The following is a 17,433-nucleotide window of genomic DNA, read 5'->3' as shown; positions in this document are numbered from 1 at the left end:
ACTTTGCAAAAGGCGCTTAAGAAAGTGAATTGTGTATATACAGTGTGGCTCCCCATTCAGGAAGCACCTTTCAAAGACTAAAGGTAAAATTATGGTAAGAATAAAAGATGAAGTGTGTATTTGTGCATGTGGCCAAAGGTTTATAGAAGATTCAGGTTTACTGTGTACAGCACCAGAAATTCACATCATTATCCCCCCACCGAGCACTTTTCACATCAAACCTGCTCAGCAGTAAAAGGCATAATTAAGGACCAAAAAGGCTGTAATTAACAGCAGCTCTCCTGGGTATCCATCCACCTGCTGCTGCGTTAGCTATGCTCTGCAGCTGTCAGGAATACATGGCCTCCAATGTTCAGACTGCAGAGGTTAAGCCACTGTGTTTGTAAACTGTTACTGCCCCCCCTGACCCCTTAAAAACAGATGGACAGTCCTGTGGAAGAGCAGGAGATACAGACTCCTCTTTTTGCCCTGCACACGCTGTTTACCCCCTCCACCTCTACCATGAAAAAAATTGGCTGCGCCTAGCCTCAGACAGGAGCATATGTCCACTCTGAAAAAACCCCTCCCTCTCTGTAGCCTGTCACTGGGATAACTGTTGAAGGTGGCTGGGTGGGAGGGAGGCATATGTCGGTATGTATTAATTGCTGATTTTCAAATTGAGGCCCTCTCAAAAGACCCAGTGAGCAGATTTAAGCTGGCTTGACCACATGTAGACAAGATGGGAACCAAGAATTCTTGATGGAGGAGAGTTTCTCTGCCATCCTGTAATGCTGCCAATAGATAAACTACACTGTTACTGTTTTTTTTTAACTGTCTGCCTCTGCTAGAAACATGACATGCACTTTTTAAACCCAGAACAGTCAGCCAACGTTTGCTAGTGAGCTTAACTGAGCAAAGACCTGGAACCTAATTTAATTTAGATGCTTCTAATGGAAAAAAGTGTGAAACTATGAGGTTTCTTTATACACTTCTGTATGTAAATTGCAGAAGTGAAAATTCTGCACGAATGAGGAGCATTCATGCTCCTTATCTATGTTTTATGTTCAAGAACTAGGAGGCATGATTTAAATAGTCATGTTTGTATTGCAGTGTGTAGCTAAATCTTTAATTCAGTGAATAATTATCTGAAAAACATCATACTGGATTAAACAAGTACTGTAAGAACAGTAAATGCCTTTTGGGGGTCAGTGTCTGGCTAACTTTGAGCCCTCCTGTGGTCAGCTGTACTTTACAGCCATGCATCCTCACTTATCCTCCGGCTCCTTTCTGCTTCATTTTCTCTATCCATTCTCTTCGTGTCCTTTTCCTGAGCGAGTGCCTCTGACCGGGTTTTGTTTCTTTGTTTGGCCTCGGCGTGAAGCTGCTGGCCTTTGTTAGCCTGTCAGAGGTGCAGGAGGAGTGAATGGGAGAAAGAGACTGGTTAGTGGACCCCGTTGGTTGCATCTGCAAAGTGGAAGAATGTTTTTCTGAACAGAATTTATACTGACTGTATTAAGCCACAGTAGTTTCTCATATAAACGATCAAACTATACATTAATATTTTGACTGAAGCTGGGAAAATGTTTGAGTTTGGGGTTTTTTTGGTTTGTTTTTTTAATTTTCCATTTTAATCCATTTAGGAAGTCTATTTAATAATGTGCTTTTTTTTTATAAAACAGTAAATTTGACATCACTAATTATATTTTAGCATTGAAAATATTATTTTGATTATAGGGCTTGCTCATACTGATTCATTAACCTTTAGATAAACTAGAGAAAATATAAAGTTATTTTATATTCGCCTTAAACGTTACGTTGGTTGGTCCAATAATATCCATGTGTTCCTCCTACTCCTTCATTAATTGACCAAACAAACTTGGCACAGAAGTACTAATGAAGGTTCTCACCCATTTCCAATGACAACATCATATTACCTAGCAACCACCTACAATGGGATTCTATGACCCATTTGTAGGTCACTTTAATTTCTACTTTGATGTATTTTTAAACACTTAAAAAAAAAACTTTTTTTCAAAAAAAAAAAATGAAACACTTTGTTAAATGTAAATAAAAGTGAATGGATTGATTTGCAAAGCTGATAGTTTGTGGATTGGTGAACCTCTGCTCTTTTTTTACCCAATCGTGTTACTGATCTGTCACCAATTTAACTAATTAGTTACAAAATTTTCCTCCAGGTGTTTCTTTTTGGCCCCACTTACATTTCCAGTCTTTTGTTGGCCCCTTCCCAACTTTTTTGAGGCCTGTTGCTGCCATAACATTCTCTCATCAAATGTTAAAATGTTTTATTTTAATATTTAGGATGTTTTCTACGGTCTATTGTGAATACAATTTGGGTTTGATACGGCATCCCAACTTTTTCTTAACTAGGTTTTCAAAATATCTGACTTGTTTACATTCTCACTTCTCCGTTATCTGTTGGGACCCTTTCATACATTCTTGAGGCAGACAATTACACTTGCAGCTGTTTTTTTAGTGCTTATTATTTTGGTGGAGAGCGTCTCCACTCTCACCCTTGACAGGCTCTGCTGGACCTCGACAGCAGAGGAGGAAGGATCAAATGGGTAAATTAACTCAAACTCCCAAATGGGGCACACTTCAGGCTTTTAATGCTCTGAAGAGAGCTTTTATTGTTCCATACGTTGCTATGACACCAGTCACTGTGGCGCTCTATGTGTGAGTGTGTTCTTTCATATGGGTGTTAGTTGCCATGGTTACTTTAGAAGCTCTAGTAAGGATACCTGAGAAGGTTGAAGGCTAGTGAACTCTTTCTTTTTTTTCCTTCCTTCCTTCCTTCCTTCCTTCCTTCCTTCCTTCTTTACACTGTTAATCCTTAACCCTTGAACATCTGCACCATGAAATAATTGCCAGAAAATTCAAATTTTTCAAAATGCGAATGTTGAACCTTCTAATGAAATTTTTAACTAAATAAATAAATAAATATAAATTTGCATATATGAATTTTAATTTGTATCATATTTGCAACATCAGGCATTTTTAATGTAATTTATTCCCTAAAATATATTGTGCAATTTATTTAAGATTTTTGGGGAAAAATAGTCCTGATGATGTAGAAGTCTCAAAAACTCTTTACAACTAAGTGATGCACGTAGCTTTAAAGGGTTAGCAATCATCAGTTTAGTACTTTGACTACTTTATTTTTAACTTTTGTTATTTTTTAATTAGTTTGTTTACTGTGAAGTTTATTGTATTACATATCATTTTTTCTCCCTCTTTCTCTCATTCACTAGTTTTCTTTACCCTTATTTTTTCGTTCATATCCTTTTTTCTTTCACTATTCTCTGTTCTCTTCTGTGCTTCACATTTTTTACTTTTTTGTATTCCCATCTTTTTACTCAATTTTATTTCTATTGATTTTTGTTTTTTAAACTCAGGCGATTGTTTAGCAGTTTCATCACTTAATTTTAAACCTTAATAAGGGTTTAAACCCCCAGATTGTTATTTGTTAATATAAAATGAAGGAGTTCAAAGAGATTTTTTGTCTTTTAATTTTTTTACATTGATGTGGTTGTGTCCTCTCAGGGTGAAGAAGCTGAAGGAAACTCTGGTGACGATGCAGCAGTTGGATAAAAACATGAGTAACCTCCGCTCATGGCTTTCTCGCATCGAGGCCGAGCTGTCGAGACCCATCACCTACAGCGTCTGTCACGAACAGGAGATCCAAAGGAGGCTGGCAGAGCAGCAGGTGGACTTATGCACCTTCACAACACATTATGACATTATTATTATTATTATTAATGTCAAACAAACAATTTTGCATCACATTATTATTATTGCAGCACATCATCTCCTTTTTAATTTTTTCCCTTTTTTTGTAAACCCTTGTTCTCCACCTTTTTCTCTCTTTTTTGTTTGTTTTAAAGGTTCTTTTTCACTCCTTGCAACTCTTTGTCTGTTTATGATTAATAATTCATATCTGTCCTTTGTTTAATTTGGGGAGAGGTGGTCACATGCAGTGCCTCGCTGTCCTCTGTCTGTGGACTGATGTTTAATAAATGAGGTTTGTAGCACAGTATGGACCGATGTGATGCCTGTCCTTATCTCTGTCCAGGAGCTGCAGAGGGACATTGAGAAGCACACGGAGGGCGTAGCATCCGTGCTCAGTCTGTGCGATGTGTTGCTGCGGGATGAAGATGCTACCGGTGGCACTGAGGCGGAGAGCGACTCCCTGCAGGAGACCAGCCGCAGCCTGGACCAGCGCTGGAGGACCATCTGTGCTATGGCTCTGAATCGAAAGCTCAGGTACTGTAGGAGCTAAAGAACATACTGATGTTTAAACTTCTATGTCTGTTACTATAATTTTCTGTACTGTCACAAATATAATAAATGATATATGACAAAATATTAAACAAACTGGACCCAAATGTCGCTTTGAAGCTCATGATTTTCATCACATGGTCTTCTTTATGTTTCTGTTCAGCTGATGTCATGACACAGTTTCTTTTCTAAATAATAATTCATGTTGATTAAACAATTTAGGTTAATGCTTTAGACGTACGCAGAGTCTGAACATTACAGAAACTAATATTCCATCATGATGTCTGCTCGCAGGATTGAGGAGACGTGGACACTCTGGTGTAAGTTTCTCAGTGACTACTCCCGATTTGAGGATTGGCTCAAGATGGCTGAGCGAACTGCTGCCAACCCCAACTCAGCTGATGTCCTTTTTACTGTCGCCAAGGAGGAGCTCAAGAAGTTTGAGGTCAGTTGTTGTGAGGTTAGCGTGATGAAGATTTGTTTCTGTTTGATCATCAGTAATCTTTATCAGTTTGAAGTCGGAAGTTGCAACTCATGGGATGAACCAGTGTTGTGTCTATGCATAATCAATTTAACAAAGTACCAATTTTATATTGTATCTTTAGCCAAAAAGCTATTATTAAGGAAGGTAGACAAGGAGAAAAGGCTGAGGTATGCCAAGTTACACAAGAACTGGAGTGGAGAACAGTGGCAACGCATTTGACGGAGTGATGAAGCCAAATTTGAAATTTATCAGTTCAAATCGTCGTGCGTATGAGCGGAGGGAGTCAACACCTTACTGTCAAACCATGACACCAAACCTCTGACATCATGCTTACAGATATATTTCAACTAGTGGTACTGGGGATCTTCTCAAAATGCATGAAATTACAAACACAGAAAACAGCTGTCAGATTTGGCAGGATGGTGCCAGTTAGACACTCGGAAGCATCTGATTAGCAACAGCTTCCTTTTCAGCTTTACAATGATCCCAAATATACTGCCAGTGCAGGAAAAGTAGACTTGGATAGAACAGATAATAGAACCTTATCAGTCATAGATTGTCCTTGAGACACTTCAGGAATAGTTCAGGCTGTATAAAACTAAAGGTTGTCATCCCAGATATTGAATTTCAAGGTCATTAGAAGAATATAAACTCTGTCTTTGCCCTATATATTGTATTTCCATTGATGTTTGCACGTGTTTCAATAGATCACTGAACCTATTTTTCATTTTCTTAGAAAAATATATAATAAAGAAATTGAGGATGTTTCAATTCTTCACACTAACAAAATAAAGACACTGGATTGCCCATGCTTCCTCTCTCTTCTTCAGGGTTTCCAAAGGCAGGTTCATGAGCGACTGACCCAGCTGGAGCTGGTCAACAATCAGTACCGCCGGCTGGCCAGGGAAAACCGCACCGACCGAGCCAGCCAGCTCAAAGCAATGGTCCATGAAGGCAACCGGCGGTGGGACACACTGCACCGAAGAGTGGCCGCCATCCTCCGCAGGCTCAAGGTACAGAAACTTTTATTTTTGAAATCTCATTTTAGATTTGTTTTCAATTTATTTTAATTTCAGTCAGTTTTCAGAGTACATTTTCAGTTTTAGTTTAATTTTTGGTCGTAATATGGGGGTGGTATTTGTCAGATTCACATAAAGGCCACTGACTCATTGAGTGTATTTTTGTTTTATTCTAATTTAAAAAATCACAACATGATGCACACAAGCAATGTTTCTTTCTTTGTTTCACATTTACTTAATAGGCAAATTAGTTTGTGTGTTCTTACTGAAATTATAGTAACGCGACTGCTCAGTTGCAGCATTGTTCAGAACAGTTTGCAATAATAATTGTGTAATCGGTAAAGCTGTAAAAAGGCCCCCTGCTAATGTGTTGATCTATGAAACGGGCTGTTTCTCGTAATAAATGTCATAAATATATTTAATTCTGGCACCATGTGATTTCTACTCGTTTTAAAAGTCAAATGTTTCCAGTTGTTTTTATGAAATTGTCCTTTATTGCACATTTTATTGTAAATCTCCGGCTTATTATTTTAAATTGACAAGTTGGTATTAATGTCAAGCTTTCACTAGAGGATGTAATGAACTGCTTTGCTTTCTTTCTTACAGTATTTCAACAGTCAGAGGGAGGAATTTGAAGGGACCAGGGAAAGTTTGCTGTTGTGGCTGACCGACCTCGATCTGCAGCTCACCAATGTTGAGCACTTTTCAGAGAGCGATGTCCATCAGAAGATTCAGCAGCTCAATGTGAGGCACAGCTCATGTACTGTACACACACAAAACCATGTCTCCTAGTGAATATAAGAATTGCATGTTAAGATGCTTAAGGTCTCGACTTTAGCTATGGCAACATTTTGGAAAGAATTATTTGTTGAATGGTTTTACAGATATTATTAGAAGCTGTGTTTTGTTCCTTTGGGTTTAAAGGCTCAGTCTCTGTTCACCCATTCAACCCTTCCTCTTCCCGCAGAGTTTCCAGAAGGAGATCACCCTGAACACTGAGCGCATTGATGGACTGATTGTGTTTGGAGAGAGCCTGATCCAGAAGAGCTCACCGCAGGATGCGGCGAAGCTAGAGGAGGAGCTGGAGGAACTGCACTCCTACTGCCAGGAAGTTTTCAGCAGACTGGTCCGCTTCCATCAGCGCCTCAGCCAACCTCCTGTAAGCCTAGGCGCACACATTTTTCAGATTCCAGCCTAATTCATGCAGATAAAACAAAATGTCTAACATATTATAAATAAGAAAACATCCCTTATCATTTTATATATTTTCCTTTTTATGACTTTTCTACATGCATGCAGTTTTTTTTCCATGTTTTTAAACCTGTTTTAAATATCCTGCACAATATTTTCCAGATATGTTCGTAGTTTCTGGCAGCGATCCATACAAACGTGTTTGATTCTATGCAATTTTTTCAAATTATGCATAACATGTGAGAGTCAGTTCTAAAACTAACAAGGACTTGATGTGTGTTATCAGTGTAAGGACAGGTATGCATCATTCACACTTGGCTGAGCACCAGTTTCTCTGCCCTAGATCACAGAAGAACCAGAGATCCCCTCTACCACCTTTTCCCTGGAATCGAGCTTGGAGCTGATTGGCCGACCGTGGCTTGGGCGTAGCTTTGGAAGCCTTCCAGCCACACCCACTCTCCTGCTGTCCTCGCCCCTGAAGCGTTCAGGGCGGGAGACACCAGATTCACTGCCTTTGGAGTGGGACCACACCGTAGACGTAGGAGGGTCATCATCACATGAGGATGATGAGGAAGAGGAAGAGAATGAGGAAGAGGGAGCTTACTTCAGTGCGCTGTCAGGTATATTTAAAGTCTGCCTGCATTTTAAACCAAGGGTGTCAAACATAAGGCCCGGGGGGCAGAATTGGCCCACCACAGGCTCCAATATGGGCCACTGGGCAGCAGCTGCTCTGATCACTGATAAAGACAGATAAAGACAACCATTTATACCAAAGCACCAAAATAAATAAGTAGTAGATAAATAACAGTGTTACAGTGTTATTTCTACCAATTTAACCCCAAAGAGTTGTGCTGAAAGACTTCTTGGGTCAGCCCAGACCAGTAAAATAAGAGTTAAAAAGGGAGTTAATAAGAGGTACAAAACATACAATGACACGACTAACAAGTAACTCCTGCCATCATTCTGCATAATCACAAAGAGCCAAATCAACTTCTAGAGACTGAGAGCAACTCAGCATTTAACTTGCATCGTTTTTGTGATGAGTCACTGTGTGAAACTTGCTTGACTAACTGCCAGTGAAGACAAAAGACGAAAGCCCAGCGCACATTTTTTAAAACAGGGAAAATCTGCAGATGTCCTGAATAAATTAGAGAGGATAAATATGCACATTTCTGCCTTGACAGTTCAAACTCAGTAGTTTAGGCTGTGAGTTAAAAATCAATAATCAGTATTATTATAAAAATGTGAGGTTGCTGAGATGTAAAGTTTTCAAAAAACCTCTGTTTGGTTGTTTAGTTTTCACACCAGCTGAAAATGAATGTTATTCACAACCAAAAAACAACTGACTCATAAACCACAGCTCAGTCATAAGCACGGAGACAAACGATCCACAGCATCATCCATTGGAGCCCTAAAAAACAGACCAATGTTCAATGTTGCAAAAAAGGAGGCAAACAGACAAAGAAAGAAATCCAAAAGACTAAAAGACTTGGACAAGTTTGAGCCTTTTCCTTTCATTTTTCAGTTTTTAGTTTCTTGGATTCTGGAAGAAAGGATGTCTTATTTTAAAGAGATTTCATAATCCTCCTTACATCTCTAGTCTGACCCCTCTCTCCTCGCAGAGGTGGAGTTGACTGAGACCCAGGAGGAATTTATCGAAGCCTCAGAGGCCCCGCTCGCCTCGTCACTGGGTAGGCTCAAGAGCATCTTCAGCACTCACAGCTCTGCTCTTCATGATGAAATATTTCCGGAGAATAGCTTCCTGCTGCTCATGTATCACTTGGCATCTAATTGCTTGTTTTGCTGTCTCTTCCACTTGGATACTTTACTGGTTTAAGCAAAAAACACCTTCAGTTTCCTTTTCTCGTATATTTGTAATATAAATGCTCAAATTCCTGGTCTGCTTATGATTGATTTATTTGAGGTCTTAATATTTTTTTGCACTTTCAGTGGGTTTATTTTTTTCTTCAGGAGATTTTTTTATCTCTATCTGAATTTATGTCTTCCCTTTTCCTCTTTTACATCTTACTTTCAGCGGTCCAAACTTTGTTGTGTTAATTTCAGCCTCTTTCATTTCACCCTTTCATCCTCTTCCAACATCCTATTTTATCTTTGTCTTTTTTATATTGCAATTCTCCAACACACTCACATTTGTCCTCCACTAATTTCTAGAACTTTACAGTGCATGTAACAACAGGAGGTAGGAAAATGTTGTGCTGTGTCATCCATAACATTAATGTTATTTATCCATTTCCTTTGAAACACCAGTCTAAGCAGGTGTTTTCCAGTTGTGGCCTTGCCTACTTGGCTCTTTGTGCTGTAATCCCTCTTTTTACTGCTGAAATATGTGAAATAAGCACTGAGTAAACACTACCATGCAGATCTTTGATTTGTTGTTTGCAGGGTCATTTGTGTTTGTTTTTGCTCGGGTTGAGTTCCAGATGTACTTAATTTAGTAGATCTGAATGCATCTGATTCACTGTAGTTGATCATTGAATGTTTGCTTCATCACACCAGACACATCAGCTAAAGAGAGTAGTAAATGCCAGATGCAGATCTTACAGTGAATCAATCCAAAAACTCCCACAAGGGATAGTTAAGACCAAATGATTTCTTAGCAGAAACCTGGTGTCTTGCAGTTAAAAGGAGACCTAATGCTTATTTCCAGCTCCAATTTTTTTATTCTGCAGTTCCATTAAAACAGCATGTTTCCACTTTTTTTTATTCCAAAGAGAAGTCTGAAAAACACCTGAGCTTTTTTGCGTGTGCATATTTGCAAATGAGCATCTAAAACTGTGGGCTCATTTAAATATGAACATCCAACACTGACAGTTACAAATATGTCAAAATAGGGAAAAGCATAATGTGATAATATTTAGAATACAGTAAATCAAAATGTAGCATCACTGGAAAATATTCTTTTTGTGTCTCAGCGTCAAGCAGGTCTGTGACTGTGCAAGACTCTCCGAGATGGCGGGCACTGGAAGACAGAGAAACTGAGTTTGACACAGAGGGACATACTGAGGCCACACCCGCTCTGACCAGCACCCCTCTAAAGCCGGGATATGTACGCTTCAAAAACTTCTCTCTAGTATTTAAACTAACAATAGCTGACTCTTGGGAATGCATTTGAGACAACATATGCAGACCGTGTGCTCCTCCAGATGTCATAACTTAAAGTGTGTTTGTTTTGTTTCCAGCTGAGTCTCATGTCTGAGTGCAGCAGGAGCATAGAGAGCATCAACAGAGTGTCGCTGATCCTGGATGACGTGGAGCAGCCGGAGGAGTTCGGTCTCACGGGACTGAGTGCCTCAGACAAACAGTCAGGTGAGCCTCAAAAATGCTGAACGCTATGCAAAAATCACCAACATCAGGTAAACTATAAACTGTATTTAAATGATGGACATAGTAATCGTGACATCACACTGTTTTCAAAAGCAGGTTTGCGTTTTTGTTTGTTTTTTTTTAAACGGGAATAATATTATTAGAACTCTTTGATGGCTGAGGGCTGTGCTAACTACATGTTGTTGTGCCATCCTGGTATCACTTCATGTTACCGGTAGTGCAAAACTTGTGAAAAACAGTCAGAAAAGTTGAGGAAGGAAAAATGTCAGTGGCTTCCACCTGTAAAACCATTCCTGTTTCTGAAGATTGCCTCATTGTTGCCCCTTCAGTGCAACTGAGGGTAATTTCATTAACACCAAAGCAGCGGAAACTGATCAATATCCCAGAAGTTTAATTGATTTGATACTATTCTCTTATTAAAAAGGGTTACTCTAATTTTTTTGAGCAGTGTCTTTACTACCATTTCTTAAGTGAGTCACCAGTATCTTGTGCTCTCATTTCTTGTCGCTTCAATACTTGCCGCGTATTTTTCTGCTTCTGGTCATCACTTCATTGTCAATTACTTTCTGTGTAGACGCAGCATCATTAATCAATTGGACTAGAGCCACGCCCTTTATTGCATGCTGCTTCTTCTGCTATTTTATCCAGAGGTGTCCATAATTTATAAATAAGCTTCGTACTGTCTTCAGTAAGACCAAAATAGTGACATCATAAACCAAACACAGAAGCGTTAGCTCATAAATCAAGTGAGCAGAACGTTCATTTTCTCATGGAATACTATTGCTTCATTTTGAAACTGGATAGGTTGCCCCCTACTGGCCATTAGAAATAGTACTTCTTTTGCACTTCCACATCAGCTTTCCTTTTCAGCTACATCGATCTTTTTTATATAGTCTCTGACTTGAAGAAATGCCTGAAGGTAGTTTAAAAAGAGAGGGAGGGGTTGGACAAGAGTCACTGTGTGGTGTTTAGTGCTTTAATATCAGTGCATGAACATTAGCTTAGACTGCAGAGCTTGATGAATAAAGATTGTCAGGAAACAATTATAAACATTGCAGCAGTTTAGCCAGTGAAAGCATTTTAAACCCAGACGTGCATCCAGAAATAAGCAATGCAAGTTTGTGTCCTCTGGCCTCTGTTTCCTTTGTTAACTGGCCCCTTTGCTGCTGTTTATTTCTTTGAGCTTGAGCACCTTCAGCATATGTTTACATTCAAAGATGTTCTTGTACCCTTAGGTGTGATTGAACGCTGGGAGTTGCTCAAGGCTCGGTCCAGATGCAGTGAGCGTGACGGCTCTGAGGAGCCTCAGCAGCTCAGGTGTGATCTCGACAACATTACTTCCTGGTTAGAAAATGTGATCCCGGAGCTGGACCGCCTTCAGGAGTCCGACCCAGCGGCCAGTATTGAGGAGATGGAGGCCAGAGCTAAAGAGTTAAAGGTAAGATTTAATACTGAACATAAAAAACGGCATGACGAATTTGATTAATCATTTAAAAAAAGCAAAAATAATTGGACGATTGCTCTCTTTTATTTGCAGGAGATGCAGAAAATGTTTACTCACTACAAGTCTATCATGCTGTCAGTCAACCTGCGGAGTGAGGAAGCTCCAGAAGCACAGGAGAAACTGACGAGTATGAACAGAGACTGGAGCAGAGCGTGTACTGGCCTCCAGCAGTGGGACACCAGCCTGAGGAAGAAGCTCATGCAGTGCCAGGTGAGAGTAAATACCATAACAGACTATTAAACAAACTCGAGACTTGTTTTAAGACTTGAAAAAAAATTTTTTTCACATCTTAAAACCTTTCTAAACTTAAGAATAACAGCAGTATCAACACTTTGATGAATCTTCACTGTTCAAAAAAGCTTTCGCAAGTAAAGTAACTGATTTTTGTGAAGTTGCAGAATCTTTGACAAGTGACAAGAACAAGAATTTTCAAGTTGAATTTTCTTGATAACATTATTATTTTCCAATTTGACTAAATAATACTTAATTAAGATTGTTGTTTTGTGAATTATGCATTGATTACTGTGTAATGACCATCTTTCATGCAAATGCTGGTGCAAATAAAGTCACTGACCACTTCATTAGTTACAGCTTGTTAGCACTGGGTTGGACCCTCTTTTGCCTCCAGAACCGCCCTAATTCTTCATGACATAAATTCATCAAGGTGCTGGAAACATTCCTCAGAGGTTTTGCTCCATATTGACATGATGGCTTCACACATTTGCTGTAGATTTGTCAGCTTCACATCCCAAAGGTGCTCTTAGATTGAAATCTGGTAACTATGGAGGTCTATTTTGTGCAGTAAACTCATTGACATGTTTACAAAACCAGACTGAGATAATCTGAGCTTTGTGGCATGGTGGGTTATTGTTGAAAGCATACATAAGTGAACATGGTCAGCAACAAAACTGAGGTTTCAAGACTCAAGAAACCAGCCTGTCTGGCACCAACAACCATGCAACATCACCATTCTTCCCCTTTCTGATGCTCTCTTTGAAATTTAGCAGGTCGTCTTGCTGCCATGTGATTGGCTCATTAGATTTTTGCGTTAACAATCAGTTGTACCTAATATAGTGGCTGGTGAAGTCTGAATGGACGTGTACGTAAACTGCAATTTGAGAAGTCGGTGCATGTAAAGCATACAGTGTGCAAAGTATTAAAGAGGAAAAATATTTTTGAAAAGCAGTCGGCAAAATGGTTTTTTTTTCCTACCATAATTTGGAGGGGGAAAAAAATCTAGTTGATGTAAGTAGAAATGAAAATGTCAAAATTTACATGAGCTGAAGTTTCAGCTGAACCGCTCCACTGTAACAAATGACCTTTAACTTTTTCCCATACAGGACTTTCATGAAAGCCTCCACTCTCTGCTGCTGTGGCTCGCTCACGCAGAGAGCAGACGCTACGCAGTGGACATCGGCCACCCAGACACGACTCTCACAGCACTGCAACAGCACAGCAACACACTCACTGTAAGCAGAGAGGCATGTTGGGTTAACCAACAAATAAAAAAAAGTACTGTCCTCACAGATCAGCAATATCTTTACACTGAGCACGTAAAGTCAAAAAGTTTAATCCAGTCATTTATTCGGCTTGCCGCACCGTTCAGTTCACTAGAAATAGTTACTATTTTTGTTGTTTGTGGTCTGCAGGCTCTGCAAAAGGAGCTGCAGGACAGGCAGGCTCATCAGGCGTCCCTTCAGACTCTGTGGTCTCAGCTCCAGCCTGAAGACGGCGCAGAGAGCAACGAGGCTCGGGAGAAACTCCACGTGACGGGGAGCAAGCTGAAGCTGCTCCTGAAGCAGGTGGACAGTGACCTCAGCAACCTGCGGCAACGTCTGGTAAAAGCTCAAAATATTTTCTTTCTGCACATCCAAGAGCTGTCCTGATTTTTTTTTTTTTTTACAGCATATTAATGTAGACATTTTATTTACCTCAGGACTGTGAATCTGCAAATGCTGCCCAGTGTCAAAGTGTTTCTCAGGAGACTGCAAATTCAAAGAAAGGCTCCTCCACTCAAAGGTAAGTAGCAGCGCAGATAACAGTGTTTGCATTTCATGTCTTCTTGCACTAAACATGATGTGTTTTGCAGAGAGAAGCGGGAATCCTCTCCCCCTCGATCCTTCTTCTACCGGGCCCTGCGTGCTGCCTTCCCTCTTCAGCTCCTGCTGCTGCTGCTCCTTCTCCTGCCCTGCCTGATTCCAATGTCGGAAAGTGACTCCAGCTGCACCCTTACCAACAACTTCGCCTGGTCCTTCTACCCCATGTTGCATTACACCAACGGCCCACCGCCCACTTGATTGTAATATTCATGCGATAATAGAAACTTTCTAAAGGGAACAGATGAACGTATGTCACCATGCTGTCATGTTCAGTTTCCCAAAGTCTGAAAACTGTAAAGATTTGCCAGCAGCTCTTTTGTCTTTCCATCAAGAAAAAACTCACCATGCCAAAACCCCCCCCCCAGCTTTGCATCATTTAGTCTAGTAATATAAAGGTTTTAACATCATTCAGGAAATCAATCACTTTAGCCACTCGGAGACCACCTACACAAACTTTAGGAGTCATAGATGAGGTGTTGATAACCGATGATAATCCTCCAACACGAGGATTATCATCAGATGAGGGACGAGTCACCAAATCTATTTCTAGTGAGGTTCAGTAATTATCCTATTAATCAGATAAGAACACGTAAATCACAGCATTAAAAAAAAGAAAAGTACGTATAATAAATAATGATTCATTCGACAGATGACGAAGCCACAGTGGATTTTCAAACTTGGTCTGAAAAGTGATGCCAGTGCACAAGTGCCTTAAACCTGAGTCCTTTCTAATGGTGGCAAAAAAAGTCAGGTTGTATAGAAGTGCACGAGGAAACGACCCTACGTCTTATTGACTGGTGATCTCAGAAAACACTTTTCTGATGAGTTTCAATTGTTAATCTTTTTTAATAGAGCATGATGCTCATTTTGTACAGAAAGGCCCAACTAAAGTACAGATTAGGGCAGTGTCACTGACAAGTGGTTACCATGTGACGATTCATCATCCTCCACTTCAAAACGCCAAGAAAAAGTAAGCAATAGGGTGGCTACAGCCATCATTTACATACAGTTTGATTTTTCACTGACTAAACTGTTTTTTGGGGGTTTTTTTTAATCTAGCCAGACACTGAACTCTTGTGTTTTTGACATTTGCATGTTTATATTTCATTTACTTCATGAACTCTCCACATTTCATTTAATGTTTTCCTGCCTGCTCGACTGAACTCTGCAGAACAGCGCTGATTAAATTTGAATGTATTTGATAAAAAGCCAGCTGAAAGTCTTTTTTTTTTTTAAAGAAAAAACACATTCTTGTATACTGAGTTTTTCTTTTTAGATGTGATTTTGTCTTGACTAGATTGTGAGTGGACATTTCCACTCCTCCTCTTGCACTGTTGAAACAATGTAGATTCAGCATGATGTTTATGTACAGAATGCAATAATATAATGCTTATTTATAACTTGAAAAGTTGGATTTATAATCATTTTTTTGTTCTTGTAGTAAATGTTGACTGGTTTAAACAGACTGGCTTATCCTTTATTTTTATTTTTTATTTTTCTGAGGTATCCATGTTACCAAACAGGAGAAATGCCAAACCTTGGCTAGAAACACTACAGAAAAACTACACTACAATTTTTATTTGCAAAAAAAAGTTGTTTTTTTATAAGAGCATCTTGTCTGTCAGCTTTTTGCGATCTAAATCAGGATCTGAATGCACTTTTGTGCCAAACATATTTGCTTTTCTAAAACAATCTCTATAGACTCCTCTTGGGGTTTTTTTCTTATTTATTCATTTCTATTATTCATGTGTACTATGGCAGTGCCAAAGCTGACAATAAGAGTACGGGAAAAGGAGAAAATGGATAAAAAGATAAGAATAGAGTGGACAGAGCACAAGTGGAAGAACACAACAGTGTCTTCAACTACCAAAGCTGTAAGAAAAACCATAATGAACGAACATGGATACACAAACCAACAATCTTGTAACGTTGTCTATCTGTGAGTATAAGTTTGTGTGTTTGTGTCACAAACACACATAAACTTTTGTATTGAGGGTGAGAAGCTGCAAACAGGGAGCCAGAGGCAGGCCATCAGAGGTCAAAGTTTTATTAGAATTCATTCAAACCGCCTGCACACTTGCAAATCCTATCTAAAACAAAACATACTTGGCAGAAGTAATACATGGCTCTTTTTCTTTTCTTTTTTTTTTTTAAAAAACACCAGCATCTTAGACGGCCACTTCGCTTATTTTTGTTCTATTTAATATTTTCATCATTGGGCGCATTTCTCTGTCAAGTTCTTACTTCCACATCCTACATCTGAGGCCTCTGCCGGTGTTCAAGCAGTGCTGATCAGATGCTGGATTTAAAGAAGGGTCCCTTCGGTAAAGCCAAGCCCACCGTATTCTGCTGCACTAACAGGGATAACATCATTCAATGTCTTAAGTTAATCGCAGTTAGAGATTAGGACTGGAAGTTCTGGAAAGACTACTCAGGGGAACTTTTTTAAAAGATTTTATTTGCAAGGCTCGCAAAATTTCGAAATCTCTGGTAGCCCTTCGGGCAGGCACTCTTCAGTTTTTGGTAGCCCAAAATAAATTTAAGTAGCCCGAATAAAAAAGAGAGCAATTTTTTAATGTTTTGTTTCCTTTACAATATTTTACATTAAAGTATAATATTGTAACGGAAACAAAAATTAATCAGAAAGTTGTTAAAATACAAATCACAACAACTGTATAAAAATCACAGTCATCAACTCAAATACTTGTTTCTAATTGAACAGAAATTTCTATGAACTTGCAAGAACTGTGTAGAACATGAATCGGTCTGTGTCAGATCCTGAATATGAAATTTCCACTGAAGTCAAGGGTAAGGGGTGAGTGGAACCAAGATCTAGGCCATTTGCTTTTTGAAGTTTGCAAAGTCTGCTAAATTTTGATAATGGTAGTTCACTCTTTGCAACGTAGTATGCTTTTGAAAGATTTTTCAGGACTTCTTCTTGTGCTTGGTTTATTTTTAGTATGTTTTTTCCAATTGCTGTTTGTTCTGGGAAAGATATTGCAGACTGAGCAATAATGCATTTCTTGCATTTCTCATGGGTTCTGATGGGGTCTTTCTTAAAATTACTGGTCCCAGTTACAAAGGCGCTTGTCGACTCAAATGAAATGAAACTCACAACACACCTGGCAGAACATCATGTTATTTAGCTCGTCATATTCCAGCCACAGAAATTCTTTTGTCCATGAAACCAAAAAAGCTGAGGTTTCTTTTTGCCTCATAGTCTGATTTGTCATAACTTTTCCGTTTTGTGGTCGGCTTTTCATTGGCTGCCCCTTCTTCACCCTGACCTGTCTTATTTGGCTCAGCAGAACTAAAATACCGGCGTAAATCCTGCTGCTTTTACACACGTACTTACATAACGGTCAGCGATTCTCTGCGCAATCAACCTCTCACATGTTTAAGTTTCTGTGGGAGATTTCACTTGTCACGTTTGAATAGTAAGCTAATGAGTGATAAGACGATGTCAGAGGAACTGGTGCGCAATTAATCGTCACTCACCAATCAGTGCTGCCGCTC

The 17,433-nt window shown here is 39.4% G+C and overlaps 1 protein-coding gene across 13 annotated transcripts in view; it reads left to right on the top strand.

Annotated features, from left to right (window-relative positions):
• syne2a (spectrin repeat containing, nuclear envelope 2a) overlaps positions 1-15,382 on the top strand; it is an 86,940-nt gene extending 71,558 nt beyond the window's left edge. For 12 of the 13 annotated variants that reach the window (XM_025898929.1, XM_019345796.2, XM_019345788.2 and 9 more), the window contains 16 exons: positions 3,541-3,703; positions 4,070-4,260; positions 4,570-4,720; positions 5,590-5,772; positions 6,385-6,522; positions 6,746-6,937; positions 7,313-7,589; positions 8,592-8,660; positions 9,903-10,036; positions 10,170-10,296; positions 11,550-11,752; positions 11,852-12,028; positions 13,159-13,287; positions 13,468-13,656; positions 13,755-13,837; positions 13,908-15,382. In XM_025898929.1, the coding sequence (XP_025754714.1) occupies positions 3,541-3,703; positions 4,070-4,260; positions 4,570-4,720; positions 5,590-5,772; positions 6,385-6,522; positions 6,746-6,937; positions 7,313-7,589; positions 8,592-8,660; positions 9,903-10,036; positions 10,170-10,296; positions 11,550-11,752; positions 11,852-12,028; positions 13,159-13,287; positions 13,468-13,656; positions 13,755-13,837; positions 13,908-14,115 (2,614 nt within the window). In that variant the 3' untranslated portion in view covers positions 14,116-15,382. The remainder of the gene's footprint in view (positions 1-3,540; positions 3,704-4,069; positions 4,261-4,569; positions 4,721-5,589; positions 5,773-6,384; positions 6,523-6,745; positions 6,938-7,312; positions 7,590-8,591; positions 8,661-9,902; positions 10,037-10,169; positions 10,297-11,549; positions 11,753-11,851; positions 12,029-13,158; positions 13,288-13,467; positions 13,657-13,754; positions 13,838-13,907) is intronic. The other variant, XM_019345795.2, reaches the window with a different exon arrangement.
• Positions 15,383-17,433: the final 2,051 nt, after the last annotated feature.

Source organism: Oreochromis niloticus, linkage group LG15, assembly GCF_001858045.2.
Source record: "Oreochromis niloticus isolate F11D_XX linkage group LG15, O_niloticus_UMD_NMBU, whole genome shotgun sequence".
Classification (NCBI taxonomy): Eukaryota; Metazoa; Chordata; class Actinopteri; order Cichliformes; family Cichlidae; genus Oreochromis; species Oreochromis niloticus.
The sequence above is the reverse complement of the archived record's forward strand: the minus strand, read 5'-3'. Positions and strand labels throughout refer to the sequence as shown.